The sequence below is a fragment of the Rhincodon typus genome, chromosome 23 (genome assembly GCF_021869965.1).
Source record: "Rhincodon typus isolate 14 chromosome 23, sRhiTyp1.1, whole genome shotgun sequence".
Lineage (NCBI taxonomy): Eukaryota > Metazoa > Chordata > Chondrichthyes > Orectolobiformes > Rhincodontidae > Rhincodon > Rhincodon typus.
Window position 1 is genome coordinate 16,455,821 of NC_063354.1, and position 14,928 is coordinate 16,470,748.

Consider the following 14,928-nt stretch of genomic DNA (forward strand, 5'->3'; position numbering starts at 1 on the left):
TCTACAGACCAGCACCACCCTCATGTTGTAGGAGCACATCTGAGAGATCTGGCAGATACTGGAGCAATGCAGACTTACTGTCTGGCAGTGGGATCTTGAGCCTTGTAAAACAACAAATGCTTGTTAAAAACAATGAGGTAACTTTACTCCTGAGAGAGTAACCTAGCGACATTTTAAAGGAAGTCAGTTCCCTTCAGAATCATTGCCTTTCTGCTGAGCTTCTGTTGTGCTGTGCCTCAACAGATCATCTATTAGCTTTTACCTGTATATAAAGGTGTAAAGGGTAAAATAGGTAGAATTCTAATTCTAAAGGTGCAGTGGGTAAAATTTGCACTGGAATTCAATCCCAGACACACAAGCCTTTAATGTAGAGGTATACACAGGCCGTTTACTATGGCCTCACTACCAGAATTCAGAAAAGTGTTACTAATGAAGTGAAAACTCAGAATAACAACTTGTACACTACATTTTTGTCTTCCTTTAGGGATCACAGAATTTCTCCTTTCTGCCCAAAGAATTTTGGGAATAGGTTATTTTGAAGCGGACATTAGACACGGGAGTACTTTCTCACAGAACTACATTTATCTCTACCACATTATGATTTTGATACAGTGTAATTTTTCTTCTGCAACAGGTATGTAAATATTGGCTCACTGGCTTTCAGCGGAGACTCCCAGTTCCTGTCAGCATCAAGTAATACAGAAACTATTCACATCTTCAAACTTGAACAGCCCAGCCAGAGGTACAGTAGTCCTTCAGAATTTCCCCCAAGTAAGGCTGGACTAGACATTTAATCATTCACATTACTTTCTGTCGGGACAGTTTAACTAATAGGAAGGGCCAAGTCCAGAGTTCTAATGTTGTTTTTCTTTCAGTATAGGCTCCGCTACACAAATTCAGATAGTTTATGCCTGACTCATGCACTGTGTCATTTTGTTTACCCCATGTCTACTGATTCCAGCGACCTTCCTCGTTTCTCAGTCTTAATAGTACAAAAACAGAGATTTGCATCTGACTGTATAAATAGTCAATCTGTCTATCTGGCTGCTTTAATCACTAAAGTACTAGCATATGTATTCAGGGAATTAATGTGGAATTAGTTTAATAGGAAGATTATGCAAAAATGAACTCTTGGCAACACCAACTGAGTCTTGAGTTATTCTGTCTGTGTTCTTGCAAGAATAGTTGTCCCAAATACTGACTGCATATGTTGAATATGTTGTTCAGCACAGGCAGTGTAAGTGAGGGAGATTTGTCTAGTAGCAGCCCACCAGTAATGATGAGACGTGACCACCTCAGTCAGCAATTTCAGTTCTCTTTACGTGGCCGCTAGGTGCTGTACTATCTCTCTAGATGCCAAAACAGACTCCTGTATCACACATAAAGGCAGACAGCCACCATCATGCCTGATGTCAACACTTACATGTTGACATTTGGAAGAGAGAATGGCTGAGGAATGAATTGAACTTGTCTGTGTTGTTCCATGTTCATGACATTCTGGAAACTTGTTGTTCTGGATTCTAGATAATTTGGGCAAGATACCACAAAGCTATCAACAATCAGATGTATGTACCATCGGGACATGGGTACAATTACTTGATCGTAAGCTATGACCACACGGATGGTGACTATATGAGCCGTTATGCCATTTCTGGCTCTTTGAAATATCTATCGAAATGGTCTCACTCCCTTAATCTTTATGCTTTGCAAGTTTTTCTTCAAATGTTTATCCAATCATTTTAGAAAGTTACCACTGAAGAGGCTTTTGTTCTGAGTTTTCTCCCGACTCCCCGGTTCTTTTGCTAATTATCTTAAAGAAGAAGTTAGAGAAAAGGAAGGTATGCTTAGACTGATGGTGTAGGAAGGTGGCTTAACATTCCTGGAGCATGGATCAGTTCTTCAGGGAGTTCAGAGCTGTGCAGGCTTCCACAGAGCTGGAACCAATTTCTTCACAGGGGTTCACTAGTGTTGTAGGAGTTAGTTTAAATTATAATAGAGAGGACACCAGGCTATAACATTAGAACGAGGAAACAAGGTGCAAAAGGATTTGGGGAGACAGATAATATTAAAATAAGAAGTTGTGTAGTCTTAAGTGGTGTCCAATTAAAAGGAAATATAAGACATTTTCAGACAAATTTGCAAATGGATGTGTATCAATCCACTAGGTACAGTAATGAAGTTGGTGAGCCACAGATTCAAATTGCCGCATGCAAATATGATGTCGGGGCTCCACAAAAGGGCAGGTTTTTTTTTAATTAATTCATTTGTGGAACATGGGCATCGTTGGCTGGGCAGCGTTCCTTGTCCATCTCTAGTTGCCCTATGTGGTGGTGAGCTGCCTTCTTGAACACGGCAGTCCACAATGCCATTAGGGAGGGAATTCCAGGATTTTGACCCAGTGACAGTGAAGGAATGGTGATCTATTTCTAAGTCAGTATGGTGAGCGGCTTGGAGGGGAACTTGGAGGTAGTGGTGTTCCCATATGTTTGCTGCCCTTGTCCTTTTAGATGGAAGTGGTCGTGGGTTTGGAAGGTGCTGTCTGAGGAGCTTTGGTGAATTTCTGCAGTGCTTCTTGTAGATAGTACACACTGCTGCTACTGAGCGTCAATGATAGAGGAAATGGATGCTTGTGGATGTGGTGCCAATCAAGTGGGCAGCTTTGTCCTGGATGGTGTTAAGCTTCTTGAATGTTGGAATTCAGCTCTTTTGTCCATGTTTGAACCAAAGCCTTATTCTATTCAGAGTGTTCGATTTCAGTGCCCTGTGTTCCTGCTAATGTAAACAGTTCTCCCTAACTGCTCAATCAAATCACTCCATGATTTTGACCATGCGAGAGACAAAGTCCTAGCTTCTGGAGCCTCTTCATGTTAAATGAACCTTTTCCTCATGTTGATCTGAGACTCAGGTGCCAATATTTACCAGAGGTTAGCAGAGCAGTCTTGAATTTGAAAAATCCAGAATCTCCTCTGATCCTACAGAATTTAACGACAGGGTATGAGAAAGCCATCGTTTTGTCTCCGTTTGTTTTGATGCTGAACTAGTTTATGAACAGAGAGTAAGGAGGGAATGATTGGGAAGGCAAGGATGGGGTGTAGGTTGGAGAATGCAGATCAGGGATCAGCAGGGGACACCAGGGAATGCAGGGGTTGAGCTGGGGAGTGTTATTGACCTACAAGCAGTGCCGGAAAGGGGCTTACTGCTGTTTCCAAGAGTCCTCACCTGCCTTTTACCTGATAACTGGCCAGCCAGGATTATTTTTAAATTGCCACAGTAAAATCTGAGGCTTATAGACCTATTTCGATATTTAAGTGAGAAATCTGTTTCCTGGGAGTAGATTGGTCATCCATCTCCTTGTCTCTTCAGCCTGAATATCCTGCCCTTCTTAAAACTAGAAATAGATGGGTTGGGTTACGTTTAGAATTTTTAACATTTAAAATATCACAACCAATCTGAACCCACCCATTTTTGGGAGGCTAAAGCTCTGTCATTTAAAAATATCACCCAGCTATAATGTTTAAATTTTGCAAACATGCTTAACCGTGGACCCAGCGCTTACAAGATTTTAGTCAAAAAAACTTCAATTCTTCAATGGAAAACAACCATTGGAATTCCTCCACCCTAACAGCAGGACTATTTTGGCTGCAGTGCATTTTTCCACCACACAGAGACACTACATAACCTTTTAATTTTAACTACTGTCCAGCATAAAATGAGTCATACATTCCGTAACTGTTTTTTCTTAAATAGATTGCGTGCGTAATTAGAAACCTCCCTGAGACAAGCAACTTCCTATCACAACCTGTCCTTGTCAGCAAAAACATTACAGAAAACAAATTAACACGTGAACCTTTTTTTCTCAAAGAGAAAATTAATGTTTGGTTATCAGTTGGTTGCCTGGTAATTTTCAGTCTCTACTGGCAGACCCCTGAAATATTGCAGCTTATGTTTTTACTTGAATCTTCTTTGACGAGATTCCTTCAACAGTGCTTCAGCTTAGAAGGACCAGTGCAATGTATGGCAGCACCTGCAAGTCACACAGCATCTTGACTTGAAAATATATAATTATTTCTTCGCTGTTGCTGGGTCAAAATGCTGGAACTCCCACCTGTCCTAGATGTTCAACAAAGTCACACACCAGCACCACCTCAAGGGTAATGGATGCTGACCTTACAAGCGACACCCATAACCCGTGAATGGTTAACAGGAGTTTTAGTGCCCTGAGCATAGACCTAGCCATCGCCATTGAGTGGGCTCCCCATATTCTCAGTCTGCTGGTTACTTGGCCTGTAACTAAACACCTTCCTTGGCACAAAGCTTCTTTGAGCCCTTGACTCTCAAGTGATCAGACATAGTAAAAGGATAAGGTAGCTCAAAGGGAAATGTGCAAATTGAACAATAAAACGCAAATTAAATCCTGTGTCTTGGGAATGGCCTTTATGGTTATATGCTGTTTCATCACATAGCAGTGCAAACAATTGTGGAAATGCCAAGTAGCGTTAACCTGCAGCTGCATTACACAGTTGTGATCCATCACAGCGCTTGAAAAAGGTTTGGCCTTGTATTCATTTGGATCAAGTTTGAAAGAAAAATAATGCTCAGGTAATGTACACTGACAGACACAATGTCGAGTCTCTGATCTCTGAAATGTATCCTTGGTTACAGCAGGCCCCAGGAGGAATCTCCTACGTGGAGTGGATACATGGGAAAGATGTTTATGGCAGCCACTAACTACCTCCCTACCCAGGTATCAGGCATAATAAACCAGGACCGAGCATTTGCCACAGTACGTCTCAACTTCTCTGGGCAACGAAGCATCTGTACGCTTACTGTGTAAGTAGACATGACACAGTTGACTAGCTTTCTTTGTGAAACAGTAAACAAAACAATGAAAGAACTGTGGGTGCTGGAAATCAGAAACAAAAACAAAAATTATTGGAAAAACTCAGCAAGTCTGACAGCATCTGTGGAAAGAAAGCAGAGTTAACATTTCGAGTCCAGTGACGCTTCTTCAGAACTAAGTTTTTTTTTGTTGTTGGCATTTTTTAATAGTTTAGTTTAAATGTAGTTCTTCAGGTCTTTTTTTTTCCTTCTGTCCTTCAGTTAAATGGAGGGAAGTTTTTTTTTTTCTGGCCATTCAAATATATGAACCAACAGGGAACCATCAATAGGTATGAAACTATAAAGTAAGCTTTGAAGAAATCCACAACAAGCAGACGATAAGTTTGCCGGTCTGAATGCATGCTGTCTTCCATGCTGGGACTGACTCCACTGCAGAGAGTATGGATACAGGTTTGTCCAGTCAAGGCTTAGGCCCCACTGCACATTTTGGGTTTGAATTTCAGTCTAGAACTGCCTGTTTCGTTCTTCAGATTGACATTGAGGATATTATGACATTGCTTGAAAATCAGGAAGCTGTCTTGGTATTAGCCACATCACTAACAGCTAGCTTCTCATCACTGTCTGTTTGATGTTGCTGTGTGAATAATAAGGATAATAAGGAAAGAGTTAACAAGGTGTGGAGCTGAATGAACACAGCTGGCCAGGCAGCATCAGAGGAGCAGGAAAGCAGACGTTTCGGGTCTGGACCCTTCTTCAGAAATCCTGCTATCTCCAAGGAAAGAGTTAAGCTGGTTAGGGACTGAAGAGGTAGCCTGTGTATGGAATTGAAAGTTGTGGGTGTGGTTTTTAATGAATGCGTCTTCACAAAAGAAAGAGGGAAAATGCAAATGTTGTAGTTGAGGTCAAGTGTGATGTATTGGAAGGCATAAACATAGTGAGAGAAGAAATATTTAAAGGTTGAGGATCTTTGAAAGTAGATACATTTCCAAACCTGCATGACATGGAACTCAGGATGCAATCAGAAGCATCAGTTTTCAATCCTCTTTGGCTCCAGGCTGGAGGACTGCTAATGTTGTTCTATTGTTAGATAAAGGAGGAAGGATAGTCCAAGTAATGCAGGCCAGTCAGCTTAATCTTTGTGGTGGGCCAAATATTGGGAAGAAAGAAAATCTGAGGGACAATATTTTCAATGAGATGACAGAGACAAATCAAGGAGAGTTGGCATGGATTTTTTTTTAAAGAGACGAATGTGTCCGATAAACGTAATTGAGTATTTTTTGAGGATGCAACAAGGAAGATTCTGGCAAGGCTTTTGACAAGGTTGCACATGCAGATTGGATGTAAAAGCAAGAGTCGTTATCATCTGAGGGCAGGTAGCAAATTGGATCCAAAATTGGTTCAGAGGGAGCCCCTCTATGACACAAGGGGAAAAGGTGGACTGGTGATTTTGTAATTGGAAGGCAGTTTCCAGTCGGTATTTGCAGGGTTCAATATTAGATTCCATGAAGCTAATTGGACAGATAACATGGTTAAGAAGGATATATAGGATATTTTCTTTAGCTGAGGTATATATGTGCAGGAGGTTTATGCTAGAATTGTTTAAAATACCGGTTGGGACACAGCTCAAGGTGCTGAGTACAGTCTGATCGCCACATTACAGAAAGATTGCAATTTACATGAGATACAGGGAAGACTTATAAGTAGAGAATTTTAACTATGAGGAAAGATTGAATAGATTGGAATGTGTTCTTTGGAGCAGTGGAGACTGAGGGGAGATACTATTGAGGTGTATTAAATTATGAGGGGCTTGCATGGCATGAATGGGAAGGACCTATTTCCTATGGCAGTGTGAGGTCAATATCAAGGGACATACATTGGCAGAAGAATTCTAGAGGAGTTGAAGAAAAATATTTTCATTACAGGGAAGATGAGGGCACCTAAAACTCACTTATCTGAAAGGATGGTAGAGGCAGGAACCCTTATCACATTTAGATGCTGTAGTCTGTAAGACAAGAGATGTAAAGCTCAATTAGGTGAGATTGTTGCCTTTTAGTTGGTACTATTAATGAACTGAATGGCCAATGAGTGGGCATCTAAGTGTCTTGGACTGTTGCCACTGGAACTAACTTGGAACACAGATTAAGTACATATAATTGGAGCAGTTAAGATCACAAAAAGAACTACTGGTCATTTATTTATTTTAGTTTTTAAAAACAGCTGTCTGCAAACTAGTAGCTGTGTTGAGACTCTCTGAGGACATATAAGGTACCAGATAAATTTGAGCTCTTCCCTTTCTCTTCAGTGGAGAAGATATTCTTTCGTGAATTTTTAAATTGAAATCATGAACATGTTCTTTGGAAAGTGTTTGTGATCAACAGGAAGTAGGATATTGAGAAAACCATCCCGGGCTGTAATATAAGCCACATTTGGTTGTTACAAAATGATGAAAATGTTTGTTTCAGGGTTTAGTAAGCATATTGTTTTGGTGAACAGGATACAGAAATTACCTCGACTTCTTGTTGCTGCCTCAGATGGATACCTCTACATTTACAATTTGGACCCTCATGATGGTGGAGAGTGTGTTCTGATAAAGAAACACAGGTAAATGCTTATTCTACAGTTACCATTGAATATCTTGAAACTTAACACTGCTGGCAAAGCTGCAGAGTGCCCAGTGAATCTGACTTTGAACATGGTATGATTTAATTAGAGTACCATTTTGTAGTTAAGTGCCTGAAAGTAGCATCAAAAACAGAACAAGTTTGCAAGCACCATAGCGCAAAATATAGGTGTGCCATATCTCCATTGTGCTTAAGGTCAATCTTTCAAATTATTTATTTGATAAACATTTAAGAAAGAGTACAAGATGTTCTGTAAATTTTGATTTGAGCACTAGCTCCTGATTTATATTATTGTTATCAATTGATAGGCAGCACCCGTAAAGCCTCACTGCATGTGGTCCACAGTCATGTCTTCACTTCCAATGGAAATATTTGTCCTGTAGCTGACTGGAATAGTTACTACGCTGAGCAGGCAACTGAGGATTTTTGTGGTTTAGACTGCCCTTTCTTACTGATAGAACCTAAAATTAGAAATTTCCCTTTCCATTTGATTTTTTTTAAGCTATTTGTGGAGGTTGCAAACTTTACAAAGGAATATTATTTGGCTGTCTGCCTTCAAATGATCATTCTGCATGCATCTTTATCTTTCTGCTCCCCTTCTCCGAGCTGACTCCACTGACTTTGCAGAATAGTTTCTTTATTTCCTTACTAGTTAATTGAACTGGTGCCTTTGGTAGGAATCAGCTTTTCCATATAATACAAGGGGATACAGGAGGCTCTGTGTCACATTGGCAGTGTCCCTACCTCTGGGCCAGGAGGTCTGTGTTCAAGTTCCACCTGCTCCAGAGGCATGTAATAACATCTCTGAGCAGGTTGCTTAGAAAATATCTGTAAGGGTCACCCTTCTTTATGACATCATAGTAACCTTAAGTCATAAAGAAAGGGGTCACCCTTCACTTGATTCTTTTCTCCCAGGTACAAAGTCCAGCAGCAACTCTACCCAACGTGTGTCAAAACTGGGAACTTAACAGGAAGAATTCTCCTCAAGGTAGGTAGCCTATGCTGTTCCTTGACATATTTTATCACGTTTTGTTCACATCATTCGTATGCAGTAAGAACACATATTGCAAAATATGATGCATGTTTGTCAGGAACTCTGACATTTACAGAATGCACCAGGTTCTTTTTAATATAATTCTGATGTGAAGTACTTAGAAAATGGTAAATGTACAATGCAGTTTTGCTGTTTGAAAACTTTGAAGGTGCACTGTATCCTACTATAATTGCACCTTCATTGCAAGTATTATAAAGGGAGACAACTGGGAGTAAATGTACTTGTTTCTGAATCACAATTTGAAAAATTGTACGTTGTGTGTCTTTTATTGTTAGCCAGAGGGATAAGCAACTTTACCATCTTTTGAACAACGCTCGTAGTTATGTCCTTGGTCTAATAACCTCATGAATGGGAACATAATATTCTCCACTCAAAATTTATTTGCAGTAGAATTTTACAACGCCAAAACAGGCATAGTATCGCACAAACTGTTCCCAGTCTGCTTGAATTAATACTTCAAAACAGAATTGCTGACAGGTTTATCTTGGGGTTGCTACATAAGATTGTTGAGCCACTTGCTAGAAAAGAGAAGGTGAAGTATTGTTATCCTGTGTTTTCTCAACATATATTGGAGTTTGTTCTCCTGGTTGAACTGGAATCAAATCTAAAGAGCTCCATTTATCTTCTACAATGGATGGGGAGGATGGGGACACCTACATCCATCAGATGCAAGTAACCCTGATGCACCTCAGTACCATATTCAGAGCCAGTTCACAAGTCACCTCTAGCTGTGGCTGTTTGGAATGGGACCAGAAGCTAACCCTATTAATTCAAAGGAGGAATACTATCATGGTCACCACATCCAGACTTGATGAGTATCTACAAGAGGCCAACCTAGCATTTAACAAATATGTTGTGGTCTTCACATTTTGGGCTATCAGGAGTGATTTTCAAACTCTCTACCACTTAATGGCAGGAATGGGAAAAGCTCACATATTGTGAATATCTTGGTGACTGTTAAAGAGACAATTCTGTAGAAACCTCTTTAAAGAATATTATGATTCCAGCAGTTAAACCTAATGTTTTATCTGGCACTGGTGAAATTATTGATTCAATATTGCTACTTTTTCCAACTAAATCAGTAGGAAATAAAACGTAACTTGCTGAATTATAACTTGATGATATATACTGATACCACAGCATGCCTGAACATCAAGGCAAGGTCCACTTGAACTACTCATTAGGGGTGTTTCTGAAAACACAATATTTCTCCTTGCATTGATGTTGTATGGCAGGTGATAGGAGGGTATGAGAGAATAATTCCGATCCTCCACTGAGGACTAACCACACTCATGGTGTCAGTAAGGTTCGTAACTCATTGGAAATGAGGAGGTAAACCTATACTCCATTTAGCTTTGAAAATGCAACATCTATATGGAAGCTCAGATTTTGACATTTCGGATTTCTGCATTTTTTGGGGGTGATTTAGCCTGCACAATGAAGATGACAACAGTGACACTGCCAAATCTGACTTGATGCCTTCCATCTCACCAACTTATGCAGCAACTGTTGCCAAAACCAGCTTAGTACCTTCGTCATCAACAACACCAGGTATCAACTCAATCTCAGCCATTCAGAATTTCTTTTATTGACTGACCAAATGATCATGCCGTTTGCTCCAAGTACGTCACACAAGGGAGCTCTGTGCATGGAATTTTAGTAGGTTACAATATCTATTACACAGTGGGTATAGTGACATTGTGATAATAACACGGTAGATAATAACTGCAGTAGTAATCCAAAATGATGCTCTGGGGACAAGGGTTCAAATCACTTCATGGCAACTGATGGAATTTAAATTCAATAAAATCTGGAATTGAAATCTAGCCATCTGTGGCAACCGTGAAACCACTGTCAAATGTTGTGAGAAATTGCCTCTATAAAGAGAAATCTGCTTTCCTTTCCCGGTCTGGTTTATATGTGACTCCACATCTGCAGTTATGTGGTTGATTCTTAACTGCCTTCTGAAATGGCCTAGCAAGCCACTCAGATCAATTAGGGTAACTATGGATGGGCAACAAATAGCTGTGATGCCCATATCTCATGGAAGAATTTATTATAAAGGGGGGCGCAAGGCATGCTGGAGAGTGAGGCCTATGGAAAATACAGGCTATCAAATACATTGTATGAGGAATTATTTATGCTGACATCTATATTATGTTGAACAAAACTGTTGAGGGGTGGACTAAACAGTGCAATATACTCAACATGGTCTGTAAGATTCACTGTTACTTAACATTCCCTTCCAGGATATTCCGAGGATGGGGGGACTCTGCATGGAGAGATCATTCCTGAACACGAGTTTGCTGCTGGACCATTGCACCTGGATGATGACACTGAATTCCCTCCTGTGAGCATACAGAATAACTAAAGCCCGAGCCAACACTTTGTCACTCAAGGTCAAGTGTTAATCTGAAAAATAAGAAGAATGTATCTCAGTAGCAAACATACGTTCATTCAACAGTGAAGCTGGCCCCTACCATTTTGATTAACACTTTAAGGAATGCATGGCATCAAAAAGTGACACAAGTTTATAACTGTCCTTTGTTTAGTTTGTTCATATATATTCCTCTTTTGCATTTTGTGGCATGTAGCATGATCAGTGGAGAGTTTGGAATAAACAAATAAAAAATATTTTCCCATAAACTGAGCATGTACCTCAGCAGCCAGAGAACTGAAAGCCCAGAGTACTGAGATGTGCCCTCAGCCTATAGGTTTCCCGTACGTCTGCAACTTTGCAAGACATGCACAGGATATTGCTGTTGTTAGAATAGAAGTACCAAATTTTGCGATATTGTTATGTAGACCGACATCTTGGAAATCTTACGATTGTGCTTAATTTTGCAACATTCACTGCAGGTGTAGAGTGATCAGCCACATCCACTTAAGTGTGCCTACGTCTGTACCCTCAGCCCAGTCAGGTTCTTGCACATTTTGAAAGGAAATGTAGAAATGATCATTTTGAGCCTTAAGTGTTAACAGAAAAAAAAATCAAATCATCTAGTGGTTTGAACAGTTTATTTTTGCTTGTGTTCAGCAATTTTCACAGTATAATTGACATCTTATACTTAGTGTGTTGATTGCCACTGCAAATATTAATTTTTGTACTTTCAGTAATTGATAGGATATATTTCTGCATAAATAATACAGTTTAGTAAATGATTACCATCAAATTAAAAGTGAAGGACTGAACCCCAGTGCTGATTTTTGATCTTTTAAAATTGAAACTTCCATAATCTTAACTCCACCATTGGATGGGAAGCAAATTTAAAAGATCAGAAAATATTTCTGTGAACGACATGGAACATTTTTATTTGTGAACAGATTTGAGGATTTGTTTTAGCATCCTAAAGGTATCTTTTTTCCAGAATCCATTTAGTTTTAAAACACCATTATTAACCAGTCTTATTCAAAGTATTTCTGAGGTTTGCTATTGCCAAGCAACATTACATTTTTTCTTACATTCTCACAGTAATCACTTTGATGGAAATGTGGCCTGGTAGCCTGGGTGAGTTACAAAAAAATGTGAAGTGTCAATATTCCAACCGTATAAATTGAAAAAGCAAACCAAGCCGCGGCAATTTAATCTATTGATGTAAGCTTAAAAATTTAATATAGAAATAATTGCTAATACTTTTTGCCCAGATATACATTTTTTTTAAAAATTAGATTGAAATTTTTTTCCTCATTTAAGGGTAGGACCTCAAGTTTTCTTTGAAGAGTTTTGCTATAAGTACACTGATTTTGCAACATTTATGCTTTACATAACATTGACATCATTTTGACATTACTTTCAAAAATAAAAAGTGAATGCTTGCATGTGATACATGTGCGTGAATATGTTATAAATGACAAGTCAGTTTAATGCTGGGCCTTCTTTATTCTTAATGATGGAATTAGCTTCTGAGGTTTATTGTGTTCTCCATTTCCACTCTTCTGTTAGTATCGAACGTTTATTCACATCACATGCACTCTAATAGTTCAATAGCTGTTGACAATGTCTGGCACCATTTATTCAGTACACAGAGGTTTTACAGTAATGGCAGTGAGTGGATAGAAAAGTCACAGGGTGACACATATATGTGGTCAGGAAATAAGGTTTTTTTTCATTTTTAATGACCTTCAATTGCTGGTTGTTCTGCCTATGCCATCAATTTGGAATTGAATATCAGCACTTTTTAATAGCTTTATGAAAACAGTCTCTGTTTTGGTGCTCACGACCACTGACAAGGATTAGGAGTTGATAAGGTCAGATTTGTAGTGTCTTGATGGGTGCTGTCCATGGCATACTGCCAGGTCTCTGATTGAGGAGTGTTCCATTGTTTTCAGTGAGTCACAAGGAAAACTATCGGTCAGGGATGTATTTCAGCTATATTTTTTGTCATTGATCAGGTTTTTACAGTAACTCAGAAGGATATTCTGGCAACTTTTTTTTTGTTTCAGACTGGCTCTCCGAACTGCTGCTCAAATCTGATTTATAGATTCAATCTTTGAATAATAGGCTGCGTTGTGATAAGGCATTCTAATTACAAAGCATTGCATGCATTTGAGGCTGGCTGCTTTCCTATAATGTGCATTATGAAAGCTAGTTGATCAGAGGAAAATTTGTAGACCCACATTTTCTGAGTTGAATTCTTTGTACTTAGAATTACAGCTGATAGATGAACTGCTTCCTATTGCTTCCTGTTAAACTATAACAGCTCTCAAACTAACATCGAATCAATTCAACTTCATGCAGCTGCACACAAATATTGATTCAGCTGGGATCCCATTGAACATTTAATTTTCTTTGTGGCTGAACATGATGCTGCACAAACCGTCAAAATTATTTTGTGTCTATTTGTACTGAAGTTGTTGTAGCATAGCTAGGTGGGGGCTGTATCATGACAACAACATTGGAATTTGTAGAAACAGCAAGACCTACCCTTTCTTGGGAGACTAGCCTCTTCTCTTCAGAAACACTTCTGATTCTTTAAAATAAAAACAAAAACATAGTTGAAAGGATCAACGGTCAGGCAGCATCTGCAGAAAGAAACAGGGTTAATGTTTCGAGTTCGGCATCATGAGTAAAATGGATTTGGACTCATAGAATCCCTACAGTGGCCGTTTCACTCATCAAGTGTGCACTGACCTCCAAAGAGCATCCTAACCAGACCCAGCTCTCCCATCCTATTCCCGTAACCCCTCATTTACCATGGCCACTCCACCTAGCCTGCATATCTCTGGACTGTCTGCGTATCTGTTTCTCTCCACAGATGCTGCCTGACTTGCCAGTGATAAAAAAATTATCTTGACCTTGAAAACTTTACCCTGTTTCTCTACATAGATACTGTCTGACCTTCTGAGTATTTCAAGCATCTTTTTGTTTTAATATCAGATTTTCTTCCTCTGCAGTATTTCACTTTCCTATTAGTATTTCTAATTCTTTCTTTGATAATTTATTTCATAATTCAATTTAATGTTGAGCAAAGAAGATTTTTGCCTGGCTTTTCCCTTTACTCCTGACTTCTTTTTTAATCTTTGACCTGACTCCCTGATATTCATACCCTGTATTGTCATGAACAAAGGTTGAACGTTTTTCAGTGCTCTTCCCTTTACAGTTACCACTTTGACGATTTTTTGTACAGAAGGCAGCTCAGATAAGAACTAAGAGCGGGAGTAGGCCACACGGCCCCTCAAGCCTGGCAAGTCATTCAACAAGATCATGGTTGATCAGCCCCAGGCCTCAAATCCTCTTTTGTGCCAGCTCCTCATAGCCCTCAACTCTTCAATATGTCAGAAGTCTCTATATTTCTTCTTTAAATACTTGCAGTGATCTTGTCTCCAGAACTGTCTGGGGTAGAGAAGTCCAGACATTCACAACCCTTTTGGGATAAGAAATTTCATCCTATTTTAAATGAGTGTCCCTTTGTTCTGAATTGTGACCCCTAGTTCAATGTTCCCCCACTAACAGAAACATCTTTACTATATCTATCCTACTGAGCCCACAGAATCTTGTATTTTTCAATAAGATCACCCCTCATTCTTCTAAAATCTAATGACTGAAGGCCTAATCTGTTAGTTCAGCCTACTGAACCTGTTTTGAAATGCCTCCAATGCCAATATATCATTTGTCAAATAAGAGGACTAAAGCTGTACACACATCTCAATCCATTGCACCTACATCACAACTCACCACACCATGGAGTTCCCAGTCTTGGTCACCCTGAAACCACGTCTCTGTAATGGCTAACAAGTCACTTTCATTTATTTTTATTTGTACCTAAAACTTACCCATCTTGTTACAAATGTTGTGTGCACTCAGGTAAAGAAACATAAGTTTTGACCTTTTACGACTGGTTTTAATATCTGCTGTTATGCTTTAGTTATCGTTGACCTCTTCACTACCCTGTAACTCTGCTCTCTCATTTATTT

General features: G+C 39.3%; 1 protein-coding gene across 6 annotated transcripts in view; it reads left to right on the forward strand.

Annotated features, from left to right (window-relative positions):
* wipi1 (WD repeat domain, phosphoinositide interacting 1) overlaps positions 1-14,928 on the forward strand; it is a 69,024-nt gene that overhangs the window by 40,183 nt on the left and 13,913 nt on the right. Inside the window, exons 8-13 of one of the 6 annotated variants that reach the window (XM_048610681.1) lie at positions 635-742; positions 4,663-4,830; positions 7,333-7,440; positions 9,944-10,065; positions 10,764-10,864; positions 11,987-12,338. In XM_048610681.1, coding sequence (XP_048466638.1) covers positions 635-742; positions 4,663-4,830; positions 7,333-7,440; positions 9,944-10,065; positions 10,764-10,864; positions 11,987-11,989 — 610 coding nt within the window. In that variant the 3' untranslated portion in view covers positions 11,990-12,338. Of the gene's footprint in view, positions 1-634; positions 743-4,662; positions 4,831-7,332; positions 7,441-8,375; positions 8,449-9,943; positions 10,066-10,763; positions 12,339-14,928 lie in introns of those variants that run through there. The other 5 variants (XR_007264544.1, XM_020512928.2, XM_020512932.2 and 2 more) reach the window with 5 other exon arrangements.